Source organism: Pseudonaja textilis, chromosome 4 (genome assembly GCF_049901715.1).
Source record: "Pseudonaja textilis isolate UNSWEBS1 chromosome 4, rPseTex1.2, whole genome shotgun sequence".
NCBI classification, from domain to species: Eukaryota; Metazoa; Chordata; class Lepidosauria; order Squamata; family Elapidae; genus Pseudonaja; species Pseudonaja textilis.
Genome location: NC_141993.1, coordinates 27239649 through 27254553, shown reverse-complemented (window position 1 = coordinate 27254553; position 14905 = coordinate 27239649). Strand labels below are relative to the sequence as shown.

Sequence of the window (14905 nt, the reverse complement as noted above, 5' to 3'; positions counted from 1 at the left end):
AGCTATTTGTATTTGTATGTGGTGAATTGCTCTTTAATAGTGTACATCCTTATGTGGTTAATTTGCTTTGGAATACTTTAATGAAAGACATGTATTTTGGCTATAGGAATATAAAACAGTGTGTTCATCGTAGTGGCCACTAGTGCAATGTCAATATTAATTTTAAAGGCTGCTGTATATTTCATATGTGAAATAGCCATGAGAGCAACTTGGTTACAATTTAGCAAGAAGCAGTGTAATTTCCAATTAAGTGCTGCATTAATGGGTACAGTAAGACATTGCTTTAATGACTAAAATAGTCAAGCCATGTAAACAAGAATAAGGAATTTGCTTCCTGTAAGTGGAAAAAGAGTTTAAAATAGTTGGCTTTCAGTATTTGGCCTGCCTCACTCACTTTGAATACAGAAACTGCAAACTGGTAGATAAAGAGCAGACTTTGATGTAATTCCATTCAATTTTAGTTCTTAAAAATAAAGAGGGGGGGGAGTTAAACAGGAAGAAGAGAAGCAGGATGTGGAATGGAATATCCTCACTCTTCAGTCTTTATGGAAAATTTTACATTCGTTGTGTCACTATGACTCAGGGTTCCCAGACCCAACAAGCTGACCTTTGTCAAAATGTTTCGCATAATTGCTGCAGCTTTATTCTGGAATGGTAAGGTTTCACTGAATCTTCTTTACTTTCAATGGGATGCATGTGTTTCTTTTTTAAAAAGAAAAAGGGGTTTTGTAGCACTAAAGGATAAAAGACCCTCTGGTTGGGGATACCATCTTAGACCGGGTTATACAAATCACCCTTCAGCTTTGGGGGTTCTTCCCTTTCTCCAGGGGTGGGATTCAAATTTTTTAACAACCGGTTCTGGGGGCATGGCTTTGTTGGTGGGCATGGCTTGGTGGTCATGTGACTGGCTGTACATGGCTTGGTGGTCATGTGACTGGCTGGGTGTAGCCAACTCAATATCACTCACATCGAGGCACGCATCTCCTCGCCTGGCCTCTTGTGACTGTGGGGATGCTGCAACAGTTGTTAAGTGTGAAAAACAGTCATAAGTCACTTTCTTCAGTGCCATTGTAACTTTGAATGGTCACTCCACACAAGCAAAATACCAACAAAGGAGGGGGAAAAAACTCCAGAGACGTTCCTGAGACAGGAAGTCTAGTTCTGCCAAGAATGTAATAAGGGTTAATGGAGAGGCAGTTTCTGTAAGCAACACCAGAATGTTTCCTTCCTGCCTTCCTTACAGGATTAGGCCAGTAATTTCTCGTAACAACCGGTTCTCTGAACTGCTCAGAATGTTAACAACCAGTTCTAGTGAATAGGTGCGAACCGGTAGAATCCCACCCCTGCCTTTCTCCCACCGAGTTGCTCCACTGCCTATTCTTGATTCTAAACTGAGACCTGAGTATATTGTCTAAAAATTGAAGGTACTATATCATGGGTGTCAAACTCGCCACGTCGCAATGCCATCACATGACGTATCATGACTTTTTTCCCTTTGCGGAGCCAGGGTGGCTCCCAACCTTTTGGGCACCAGGGACCAGTTCTATGGAGAAAGGTTTCTCCACAGACCGGAGGGGGTATGGTTTTGCCTACTGCCTGCACCAGGGGTGGGCTGCTGGGGGTTTGTAGGGGTTTGGGGGATCCCCTAGTTAAGCTTGTGTGCAGTTTGGAGAACCCCCAAATCCCACTCCTAGCTGGCCCCACCCACCCTGTCCTGCCCCTCCCAGTCCATTTTGGATGCAAGTAAGTGCAGGGCATGCACGGAGGCTCAGGGAGGGCAAAAAATGGGCCTCCCAGAAGTTCAGGAAGGCTGGAAATGGGCCTGTTTCTGGCTTCCAGAGAGCGTCCAGAAATGGGGGGGGGCTGTTTTTGTGCTCCCAGAGGCTAGAGGAAAGCCTCCGGAGCCCAGGGAGGGCAAAAATGCATCACCCCCCCCGCCATGCTGCATAGTAGGCCACGCCCACTATGGCCATGCTCACCCAGCAACTGGGCAGAGAATCTTTTGCTAAAATTTTTGAAGCCCTCCCCTGCCTGCATCCCCTGGATGGGGCTTGACTTGTTTAGTGGACCGGTTACTGGCATGCCATAAACGAGTACCAGTCCACAGACCGGGGGTTGGGACCCCTGTTCTAAAGAACCAGAACTTCCTTTGTACCTAATGCAAGGAATAAAACTCACAGGCTCCCCAACAAGTGCCCTTTTTGGCCAATCTTGCACAATATGTTTATGAGTTTGCACATCAGTACCGCAATTGCAACAAGGGGAAATTTTCCATACCTACTGATACAGGTCAGAGGCACTTCTTCTAGTATCGCATGTAATTCTGTTCAATTTTGCTCCAGGCAAAGTGTGAGCAAGTTAAAACCATGTGGTAGAGGGTTCTCCAACGATTAGGCCACAGGAAGGTATCTCGGACCATTCCTCTCTCCAGACATTCTGAAACTGGGTAGATGTTAAAAGACTAACTGTTTTCCAAGCTGGCCTATGGGATTTCAATCTTGCGATGGGCTGAGCATTGTCCTGGTGAATAGGGAGAGCCTTGTTGTTCAGCATTCTTGACTATAGTTGAATGAGAGCTTGTCGTCTTCTATTGTGGGACAGTATGATATTGCTAAGTACTCCTAACCAGTGCACAGGAATGGGATGCAATGTGCCAGAGATGATAACACATTTTCTGGCATAAAAAAACCGATGTAAGACATAATGCATGAACCAGTCAGTATATCTTCCAATTCCAAGAAGACAACTAAAAAGATCGTATTATTATGGGCTTATATCTTTCAGGGTATGAAGCTTGGAGAATAGTTTCATTTTCACATGAGTGTAAACATCTAGAATTCTACACAAATGTTGGGAATCAGTTGCATTTGGCAACCTGTTTCAGAGCCCAAGAAACAAAAGCAACATCATTTTGCCCCTGATCATTCATGTATTCATTTATATTTTGCGTCAAGTTGCTGTACATGGTACAGGTAGTCCTCGACTTACGACCACAAGTAAGCCCAAAATTTCTGTTGTTTAGTGAGATGTTAGTTAAGTGAGTTTTGCCCCCATTTTACTCCCTTTCTTGGCCACAACGGTTAAGCAAATCACTGGAGTTGATAAGTTAGTAAGCCGGTCGTTAAGTGAACCTGGCTTCCCCATTGACTTTGCTGATCAGAAGGTTGTAAAAGGGGATCACATGACCTGGAGACACAGCAAAGGTCACAAGTTCTGAATTTTGATCACATGATCTTGGGGAGGCTTCAAAGGCCATAACTGTGAAAAAAATGGTCATCGGTCACTTTTTTTCAGCGCTGTTGTAACTTTGAACGGTCCCTATGTTGTAAGTCAAGGACTACCTGTGTTCACTTCCCCACCATGAGATAGATTGGGCTGAGCAAAACTGACTGGTCCAAATTCACTTCTGAGTTTCCGTGGTTCAGAAACTCAGGTTCATCATCCTGCCTTCCCACTCCGAATCCAACACCTTAATCACTGGTTCTCTATGGCAAGCAACTGCTCCAGTGGCGGGATTCCAATTTTTTCACTACCGTTCTGTGGGCGTGGCTTGGTGGGCATGGCAGGGGAAGGACACTGCAAAAATCTCTATTCCCATCCCACCCTACTAATCTGCTTTCCAGCTCTGTTCTCCTGTGCAGGGCAACAAAAGAAGACGCAGCTGATCAGCTGGGACCCAGGAGGCAGAGAATAGATGGGGGCGGGGCCAGTCAGAGGTGGCATTCCGAACTACTCAAAATTTCCGCTACCGGTTCCCCAAACTACTGAAAATTTCTGCTACCGGTTTTCCAGAATTGCTCAGAACCTGCTGAATACCACCTCTGAACTGCTCTTTATATACGAGGCACATTTTTGCATTTGATAATCTGCTCGAAACACCAAATACGACATGCCAGAGTGTTATAGTTGAACCCATGATCTGTAGACCCCACACTGCTTAAGTAACTAGTTTAAAACATATTACTTTACAGTACTAATTCTACAGAGGAGGCCACCCCATTAGGCAGCTGTTGGCTTGACCCTGTAGCTCAGACTCTCGGTCCTTCTATGATGTCTGACTTGTGTTTTATTTTGAAAAGCAGCATTCCAGAATAATTCTCAGCAGTGAAGCTGCACTTAAATTGACTCTGTAGTTCTCTCCTCATCCCTTCAATTAGCATCAGCATATGGCAACAGTGACTGAATGCATGCTTGTTGGGTTTTTCCCTTTTTTTTTTCCTTTGGCTTAATGCAGTCTCCATGGCTTGAAGGACTGAAAAAAAGCAAAACCCCAATTTGCAGGATGCTGGAAGACTCAAAAGTATACGTAACAAAAGACCATTTTTGGCATCAAACTCTGGAACCTGAGGAGCGCTCTGAATATTCAAAAACAGCTATTCTAAGCTCAGAACATTTGAAAGCTGGAACATTTTGCCCAAGCTTATTAAGGAATGATATAATAATTAATAAAGCTGAAATATGTCGAAGACAGCAAAAGAATAAATCAATTAAATGAAAAACTGTATTAAGACATGAATAATAAGGAGTTGTATTTGAAAGACTGTGGACTTCTCAATTGGACCCTAAGCTACATATTTTTTTTTCTGTTGGATTTAAAAGATTATCATAATTGTTTGGAGGAGTTACAAAGCATTTTAATTTAATTTAATTTTTTATTTCATTGGGGGTTTTTTTAACCTCTAACTCTGCTCACTTTCCCCTTTTGTAGCAATCAGGATCAGTGTGTATATTGATCTTGCACAATGTGACTCTTGGCCTCAAATAGCTGCCCAATCTTATATTACTGAAAAAGAAACTTGGTAAATGGTTGGTTAGAGATATACCTCAAACTGTTTTAAATTTCAGATTAATAGTGGGAACTTTGTCTGTTTGGCAGGCTGTGTTAAGGAAATTAAAATTCATCTCTATTTTTAAATGGAACGACAGTCAGTTCATCTCATCCAAAATTTTGGCATCTTGATTGTCCCTGAGTCACTTTAAAGAGCAGTATGACTTTAAGCAATGACCACAAAGGGGAGGGGAGGTGGGGGGAGTTGTAGAGGAACTTCCTCTAATGACTTCCAGAATTCAGTCATTTATGTTTAGTGAACCAAATTAGTTCTAGCATTACCAGAAACATCTCTATTCTTCCCGGCAGGGGCCCACAATGACTACGAAGCTTCCCTTGCGAGAAGAATTTGAGACCTGGACCTCTCTACAGGTGGCTGATCTTCTAAGACAGGTACTGAAGTGCTCTACTTGACTGATGGTCCAGAATAGATCAAGTGTCTGTATTTCTTTCTATTGGTGGTTTCACTCCAAGAGGTAATAAGGCAGAGGCAAGCTTTTAGATGCAACTGAGAGCAGAAAATGCCAGCAGCATTCTTGTTGTATTAATCGGTTAATACATTTATAATCTCTTTATTAGATTTGGAAAGTTGGGCATCTTCCAAGAATACACTACCAGGCATAAGGGTATATAGTGTATCTAGTTTTAATTGTGTTTGGTAGAAACCCTCTGCAACGAAAGGAACGTGGATTCAATTAAATAGGATTGATTCAGCTAAATGTTTCTTTCTGTTCATTCAAGAAAGGGTCCTGTCTGCACCAGAGTTAAACTTTTCAAATTAAGAAAGAAAGGGTGACAATCCTGGTTCTGGGGAAAGGGGGCCGAGAGGGAAAGATAGAAGGAAGAAATGTGGAAGGTGGGGAAGAGGTTAGAGCTGAATGAAACTTCTGAGAAGTTTCATCAGAACTGAAGAAGCTTCTTGGACGAGAAGCGAAAGGGTCTTCAAGGAAAAACTAAGTCCAGTTGCATTTTGAAAAATCCCCTTTGCGACACAACCATGACCTGGATGATTGAAAATCTCCACAGTCATCTTAAAAACTTGTCATAATCTCATAATCACATAATCCTAGAAAACTCCTTGTCATTCAGGCCTGGCTGTAATTTGGGAAACACTAATTCAGCTTTCCTGAGCCAAGCATTCCACAATTATATTGGGACTCCAGTTCCCAAAATTCCCAGATAGCACAGCCAAAGTCCATAGTCATTGAGAACTGAGAAATGGGGTTTCTACAAACACAAAGCAGTTTCAGTTTTCCAGCTAAGTATCAGAGTGCACTGGAATTGGACAGCTTATAAATATAATTAAATCTATAAAGTTAACTGTTGGATTAATCAATCTTTGGTAAGGACTTCTTGTCAGGATTTGAGAAGGGCTATTATTAAAGGAGTGGTAATCATGCTGAAAATGCATTGTTTCCTCAGAATTATATTACATTTTATCATATGATAAAACATAAAGTGATATTAGATATATTAAAATCAAGAGTAAAGTAAAACGAATCAATACAAGACAAGGAGACATATATTTAACCACTGCTGGAAGTTGTCTGAAGGTTAATAGGCAGCTACTAGAACCTGTTTGGGGAGATCTCTAAACTAATAAACATCCATCATCAATAAAATTAAACATATGCAAGCAATTAAAAGTCCACAGGGTGTGTGTTATTTTACTGCCTATAGCAGAACCATTTGCAACTATATTGAACTGAATCCAGTCACACAACAGAAAAGCCATTAAAATCAATGGGACTAATTCAGTCATGACTAAATAAAATTAAGCTTTCTGTATTTCAAAGCCATTAAATATGATTAACTCTATATACAGTGTATGATCTACTTATCTCTTCCAAATATGAATTAAAGGCATCTTTGTGCACACATCATCATTTTATTTAATAGTCTCCTAAAATACTTTCCAATAGATACTAAGCTTGTTAGTCAAAGTCTAGCATAATTAATATTTTAGTGTGATATCCAATAGTACATGTCCATGGAATATTGTTACACTTTCACATGTGCTATATAACAGATATTTCTCTATATTGCTGTTTTAATATGCCCTTCATGTGGAAAATAAAAGATCTGTGTTTGCAAAAACTTGTTTAGAACAGCTTCATAGCAGGACTACTAATTCGTACTAGATTTAAATGAGGTTTGAGCACAAGATCAAATTGGATCAAACAAAAGTCTGAGGATATGTAAAACACCAGGAATTCAAAGTATTTTGAGTTCAAAATAGTCTTAAGCTCAAAACAATAACTTCAGCTTCAAAATAATTGTCTCAGAAGTTTCAAAAACTTGAAATTGAAAAATTGTGCACTCTCTTACATAACATCCATCTAATTCTGTCCCAGCACTGAAAACCAGAAACTAAAGGGGAAACTCTTAAGCAGGATATAAATGAAATCCAGTTCATTGCCTAGCAACTAGCACTGAGATGCAGATACTCTTTGATGCTGGAGATAATAATAGCTTTCACTGAAAGTAAAAATTGATAGCTGTATCCTCCGTAAATTCTTGTGACCACTCTTGAAACTGATGGCACTGAATTCCATAGATTATAATCTAAATCAAGAGTGTGGAACTCCTTATGACTTGTGGACTTCAACTCGCAGCATTCCTGAGCCAGCCATGTTGACTCAGGAACTCTGGGAATTGAAGTCCAGATGTGTTGAAATCCAGGGATTGAAGGGGGGGTAGCCATAGTTCTCCACCTTGATCTAAATGAACAATGGTTGATTGACTGACTGACTGATTGATTGTGCAGACTTTTCCATTAGTTATGTTTATTGAAAAATCCTGGATTATAATATAGGAATGTGAAAAGTCCTGATCTATTTTCCCCTACCAAGCTTATATGACTCAATTACATCTCCTTTACCTCATGTTTTTCTCTTTAGGAAAAAAAAATGGCTCCTATCCTGTATTCTCATCAGTTTTGCAATTTCCTTTTTGGAGTGTGGCAACCAGACAGCCCATTTTTTTAAGGGCAGACACACCCTAGATTTCCATAAATACTTTATAGTGTTGATAGATCAAGATTAAGATGATGGGAGAGAGGGATAAGAACTATCTAATCTGAAATGGATTTGGTGCTGGGCTTCTTTAAGACCAGAACTGAACAAGTTCCATGTGTCATCCTCACAACAAGCATATATATTTGGGTGAGAATTAAAGATATATTGCAGGAGGGGATCAAGGCAATTTAGCCAACTTTCCTATCCCAACAGCGAGTCCTTGGACTCAAAAGTCCTTCTTCTAGACATATTAATAAATGTTCTCTTCTGTCTGTTTGTTCTGTAGTGTAATGTTAAAGTCATTAGTATTTATCTTTATATTCTATAGCACTCTGTAGGAAGTTAATCTGAATTAGTTACATCAGAAGGGTGCAGTATTAATAAATTAACCACAATCATGTAAGTTCTCTTCTACGAATGTTGCAATCAACTGAACATGCTTATTCTAAAAAGGCCACATCCTGATTCATTCAATAAATACAATTAAAATCAATTAACTAAGTGGTGTCATATGAAAGAGAGGTTGAATAGGTGAAAGAGAGAAAGAAAATACAGGCCAATAGATTGTCCTCCTAGCTGCCCAGGACCATTCAACATCATTTGCCATCCTGATAATGAGTGTAAAAGTAATCTGAAATACAGCTGCATGTTTACAGATGCGTGAATAATCTTCAGAGTGTGTCTATGTGTAGAAGATGCTTATTTTCTCCCTCTGTATAATCCATTGCATTTTTTTCATTTAAAAAAAACTAACCTTTTCAGTCCTGATACATTTATTTTAAATTTGCCTTTTGTCCAATTTGCTGAATGTTTGCACTATTACATTTTCCATGACTACCAACTTCCTCTTTAAGAACTAGACATGCAAAAAAGGGGGAGGGAGTTTGCGGGGAGATGTCCATGCACCAGAGGGTAATTAAAAAAAACACACTAATATGTTATAAACCTTTGAAATAAATCCTCAATTGCCCTACCACCACATGAAGAACCTTGTGCTAAATTTATATTCTCTCTGCACCCTCCTCAAATCTCTTTAGACGTGCAATGCAAGCCATAGCCTCTTTGGGTGCAGCAGGATGTCCATAGGACAGGAGTTCCCAATTTTTTTCCCTTTATTAACCAAAACCGATCATCAGAAAGCCCTTTTTACCCAGCTAAAACAGTTTAAGTCGAGATCTGTTGACTTAAACAGATCTTGATCCCTGTTGTGGTTCAGTAATGAATTTTTGAGTTTGCAAAGATTCTCAGTCATCCAGGTCATGGTTGCCCCAAAGGTGCTTTTTTTCAGGAAGCAATTAGACTTTCTTGTTTTTTTCTTTTGAAACATTTCACTTCTCATCCAAGAAGTTTCTTCAGCTCTGACAGGATAGTGGGGAATGGAAGGATTTATATTCCTTGCTGGTAATCTGCATCCTTTTAGAGGGTAGTTGAAGCACTTGAGGTTTATCTGTGTCCTCATTTCTGAGTCGTTACCCAAAGAAAACCCACTTTTACTCTATTTTGGGTAATTCACCCAGGTTTGAGAAGCACTGCCATAGGAGAACTTGAAGTCCAGCTTCTGTACCCATGTACATAGGAGAGAGTTGTAGGTTGGATGACTTACCCAGAAATGTGAATGAGACAAGGACTAAGGCTCCTCCTTAAGGCAGTGATCTCCAAATCTTTTGGCCAATAGCCACCTCATGGGCATGTTGAAAAAAAGCTAGCATAAGAAGTCCATTGACCAGAAGCTAAACTATTAAGGTTGCTACCTCCCTCTCTCTCTCCTTCTTTCACTCCAAAATACTATCAATCCTTTCACCTTTCTCTCTTTTAGACAAGGATGGGGCACTTCCAAAAAGAACACTTGAGTGCAGCCAAGGATCTTTTATATATACTAAGAATAAAAGGGGCTATATATCTTTCAGGACAAAAAAATGATACACCTGCCACTTTGCATTATGCTACCCATCCTTGCTTCCTGGCCTTTTAAAAAATTATTTTGTTTAAATTAAGTGAGTCATAGAGACTGGCAGGCCCCAAGGGAAGTGTTTGTGGACATTCTGGTTCCTGCTGAAGAGGTGTCAGTAGGTTCTGACCAGTTCTGTAGAACAGGTAGCAGAAATTTTGAGTAGTTTGGAGAACCAATGGTAACCTTCCCTCAGGAGTGGGGAGGGAATGGAGATTTTGCAGTATCCTTCCTCTGCCACGCCCACAAGCCACGCTCACAGAACTGGTAGTAAAAATTTTTGAATCCCACCACTGTCCTACTACAATCTCAAAGCTCAAATGTGGTATATGTGGGTCTTATATGTGAATCTAGTCCACTTGGATTTAGTCCACAAGCCATAGTTAAGCAAATAACTGTTAAGTGTGCTACGTAAACAAATCCAAACGGTTGAATCTAGAAGGTTGGTTGGTTGGTTGGTTGGTTGGTTGGTTGGTTGGTTGGTTGGTTCGTTCGTTCGTTCATTCATTCATTTATTCATTCATTCATTCATTTGTTCATTCTGTGCCATCAAGTTATTTTTACTCCTAGCAACCACATAGATAGAAGATAGAGTTGTTACACAGAGACTTCTAAAAGTTCAAGGTATAAACAGATTGTCAATGCAAGTGCCCCATCTTAGTATTTGCACCAACATCCACAGGATAACTTCATAACACATTTTTCATCACTGGATCTGTTGGTTTCCCCCTACCACCCACCCACCCACCCACTGTATGTCCATGAAAGGCAATATTGTTGTCCCAAGTGCTTCATTTAAAAAACGTAAATTACAGAATGTAGTATCACCTTCTCTTTTTCCTTTTTCCAGTCTGGGATGCATGATTGTGCCAGAATAGTGGAAACATTAAATATAGATGGAGTTCGATTTTTGGTAAGTTATTTTAAATGTTTCCATTTAAATGAATGTAGATCATGCATATGTACAATGGTTGTACAAATATGTATAAAATGGGCAATGTTTCTGCACTAAGAGCATCTAATAAGACAATGTGGCACAGGCAAAATATTCATACCAGAGCAAAATAAACCAAAGTTATCAAATAACTTTTTAAAATTTAAGCCAGGAAGGTGTCATCTACAAATTGCTGATACAACATTCAACAGCAGGTCCAGGTGCAAAAACAGCTGGAAATTATTATGGGAGTCAACAGCCAACATCAGGAAGCTACAGATTTCTGAAGTCTTTGACTATAACTTCAACCTTAGAGCGATAGAGTCAACTTGGATATAGTTATCCATACTATGTTGATCTTACATTGAGGAGCAGATTGTTGCTAGAGACTAGACATCTGGTGATTACAGGTAGTCCTCAACTTACGATCACAGTTGAGCTCAATATTTATGTTGTTAAGTGAGAAGTTTGTTAAGTGAGTTTTGCCTCATTTTATGACTTTTCTCGCCATATTTGTTAATTGAATCTGCAGTTCTTAAATTAGTAAGTGTTAAGTGAATCTAGTTTCCCCGTGTCAGAAGGTCGCAAAAGGGGATCAGAAGTTGCACCTGAAAAAGAGGATAAGAAAAAGGGCTGTTTACACAACTTTGTCACTAAGTGTCTTGTGTTTAGATTCATAGGATTAAGCAGTGTACAAATGGAGGTAAATATTGCATAACAACTTAACAAGTTAATAAGCATGCTAAATTTTATATATAACGTATGGCTTGTTTAAAAATCATGCTTCAAAATTTCCTTAGCATTATGTGTGAACTGGACCATCGGCCACAATCACAAAGGGAAAGATCAAAAATCTAGGTTCTAATATCCTCTGATATGTGTAGAGCTGGAAAGCTGTGAAGTAGAATCAGTAGACTTATTTTTTTTTTTACTTCTTAGATTATTGCTTTAATATCAGGCATGAAAGACCCGATTCACACATGAATCTGAATTACACTGATTAAACTCAAGACTATGCACAGGAATATTCTCAGCTAATAGCCCCTGCTAGAATAATGTTAGGTTAACATTATTTGGGGGGGCAGATATGGTCCAACTGTGGCTACATAGGGATTCTAGGCTGATCCCTCTTTTAACTCTGCTCTCAGATTCTGCCACTTCTCCTACATTTCATGAATTAATATGGTTTATTACTCAGTTTAAATTTTCACATACTATTATATTTATTTGACTTGTTGTTATATGCTACCATAAGGACAATATAGAAGGAGGAGTAAAAAAAAAAAAAGTCAAGATGGCAGTCATGACGGCATGATTGAACCCCGACCCCTTTTTTCACACATCAAATATATGACAGAGGTGAAAAAGAGGCAGAGTTTCAATTGTGTGATGCCAGTTGCTCTCCTGGTTTTTTTATCTCTCCTTGCAGATGTTCTTGTCCAGCTTGGTTATGTGATTGAAAAGATGGTAATTCCATCTCTCCATCAATTACCAAATTTTGGGTTGACAATTGTTGTGGTTGAGAATGAAAGCCACGTGTTAAGTTCTATCCCTGGCAGAAATTAGAGGCTCCCAAGATACCCAATTTACCAATATTTGTGCATGACAACACAACCACCTTCCATAGAACAATCACTACAGCATTAATACTTCAAAAACAAACTTTTCCAATTTGGAAAAGATTTTTATCAAGGATTCTACTAGGAATATATTTGGATTTTTTATTGTTATTATTTTGCTCCCTGTAGATCCATAGCTGGGATTTGGGAACAAAATCTAGTTAACATTTTTATTTCTCCTTCATTTCTCACCACCACCCCAAAAAATTGGACCGCTTGGCTTCTTAATATTCACAGCAAAGCTCTCAAAACTGTGCTATTTGCAGGCAGTTGCTCTTTCCTCATAGAAAGTCCATATGACCATGCAAGAATCTTCCCTGTGTCCCTAAACAGACAAGAAAATTTATCTCTGGCAAAGCGGGTTTTTTTTATTAAGCATTCTATCTTCTGAGGCAGATATCTGCCACTTGAAGTGGAACATAAAATGGATGTGATTTACATCAATCTGCAAATCCATAATGCTGACCCTAATTGGAGAAAGCTCATTTAGATTTTTTTTTTAAATCTTCCTTCTAATAGTTTTAAGATGAGTCTTATTTTCCATACTCCCATTTATTAAAGCCTCTCTTTAAATAAGTTCCGAGAGAATTTTGCACAACAACCCGATCTTTCTTATTTGCAGCCTGGAGCTAATTTGACAGGCTGTCAAGCTTATTCTCTTTTTGAATAGGAAAAAAACTAGAGAATGCTCTTATGTGAATCTAAAATGATTCCCAAAGGCAACAAGAATCAAGATGCCAAAACAGAGTTGTCTTCAGAATTCTGTAATGAGCTTACTCTTCAAGTGTGGGACTGTAACAAAACCAGGAAATAGTGAAGGCAATAAAGTTAGAAGCATCGGGATCTGCAGGGATTGGGGTGTGATGGACTGAGGGGTGCAGGGGGGTGGATCTTTGATTTTGATTCCCTCCATGCTTTCAGAGTAAAACAACAACAGCATAAACACCCTATACCAGAGGATTCGTTTTTAAAGAAGGAAAGAAGAGTATCAAGTTCATGATGTCCAACTTCAAACAAAAAAATTTTCAGAGATTTCTTGAACAAGATTTATTGAAAAGGAATAGAATCAGGTCGAAGAAATCTCAAGAACTAAATCCTTTCACTTTAAGTAGCAAATTTATCTCTTAGCTTGTTAAAGCAGAGATATGTTTTCATTTTTAACTAATAGCTTCACTCTGAACCTTGAGGAGGCCATTTTTTCTCATGAATGTGAAGGTAGTCAAGTCATGAATCTGAAGTCATAAACACACAACTACTAAGGCAGTGAATGATAGAGAAACCACTGTGGCTCAGAGATGGAATTCAGCAGGTTCTGACCAGTTCTGGAGAACCGGTAGCGGAAATTTTGAGTAGTTCAGAGAACCAGCAAATACCACCTCTGACTGGAGATTTTACAGTATCCTTCCCCTGCCACGCCCACCAAGTCACACCCACAGAACCGGTAGTAAAAAAATTTGAATCCCACCACTGTGGCTGCTACACCATTTCCTTTCCTGCTACTGCTCCCAAATTAGCCGTTGTTTAAATTAGTAGCAACATTGCTATGAGACCTATCTCCTCTTTCTCCTCATCTCAGTCAGGAAAGGAAATTTCAAGGCCACTGAAGAGATGAGGGGAAACCTTATACAGCTCTGGCCCATTGCTGAGGTGTTGGTTTAAAAAAAAATCACAAAAAAGAAAAGAACAGGGAAAAATGAAGGCACCTATGTAAGCAATGCAATCAGTGATCAGTGAGGCATAAAATATTACAGTAAAGAGTTTTTGGAAAAAGGAAAAACAGAGAAAGAGGGTATTGGGACAAATGTATAGCTGGCAGGACTCTATCCATTCATGGGTGTACAAAACAAACTACAGATTATTCTAATGGAAATCAAGAACATATGGTCATAAATTATCCATGACTGATTACATTCTTTATTGAAACAGTTGTCAAAAACTTTAGAAACATACATAAATGTATGAGGAGCCCTTATTTATGCTGCTGCTTTGCTCTGTCTTATTTTTATTGATTTTTTCCCTTTCCTTTGTTCTGTTTAAATAAAGGACAGGGAGAGAGGGAGGGGAAGGAGAGGAGGGAGGGACAGAGAGAGAAATAGAGGGAGGGAGGGAGGAAGGAAGAAGGGAGGGAGAGAAAGGAAAAAGAGAAGGAAGGAAGGAAGGAAGGAAGGAAGGAAGGAAGGAAGGAAGGAAGGAAGGAAGGAAGGAAGGAAGGAAGGAGAGCTTAATTCTGAATTATTCTTAGGAGCTCCTAGAACTAAGTTTAGAAAGGGGAGAAAAAGTCAAGATGATTTTTTTTCTGTCTTCTACTTATATTGGCAAATGGGATTAAAACATTCCTTGAATCAATGGATAGGGATTCCCACCCCCTTATCTTCTGCAATAAAAAGGGGGGGAAATACAAAACGTAAAGAAGCTTTATGTTTAATTATTGTCTTGCTGCCAGTAAGGGTATAATGAATATATATGAGTTGTCAAGCTGTTCCTACAGTGCTCCTTCTTTTTTTAAAAAAAAAAACAAAAGTTTTCAGCATCAATAATGCTTCTACCCTAGAAGGAAGC

The 14905-nt window shown here is 39.2% G+C and overlaps 1 protein-coding gene across 3 annotated transcripts in view; it reads left to right on the top strand.

Moving 5' to 3' along the window:
- Positions 1–574: 574 nt before the first annotated feature.
- BLNK (B cell linker) overlaps positions 575–14905 on the top strand; it is a 122457-nt gene continuing 108126 nt past the window's right edge. Inside the window, exons 1-3 of one of the 3 annotated variants that reach the window (XM_087932473.1) lie at positions 575–654; positions 5138–5221; positions 10644–10706. In XM_087932473.1, the coding sequence (XP_087788599.1) occupies positions 652–654; positions 5138–5221; positions 10644–10706 (150 nt within the window). In that variant the 5' untranslated portion in view covers positions 575–651. Of the gene's footprint in view, positions 655–5073; positions 5222–10643; positions 10707–14905 lie in introns of those variants that run through there. The other 2 variants (XM_087932472.1, XM_026710626.2) reach the window with 2 other exon arrangements.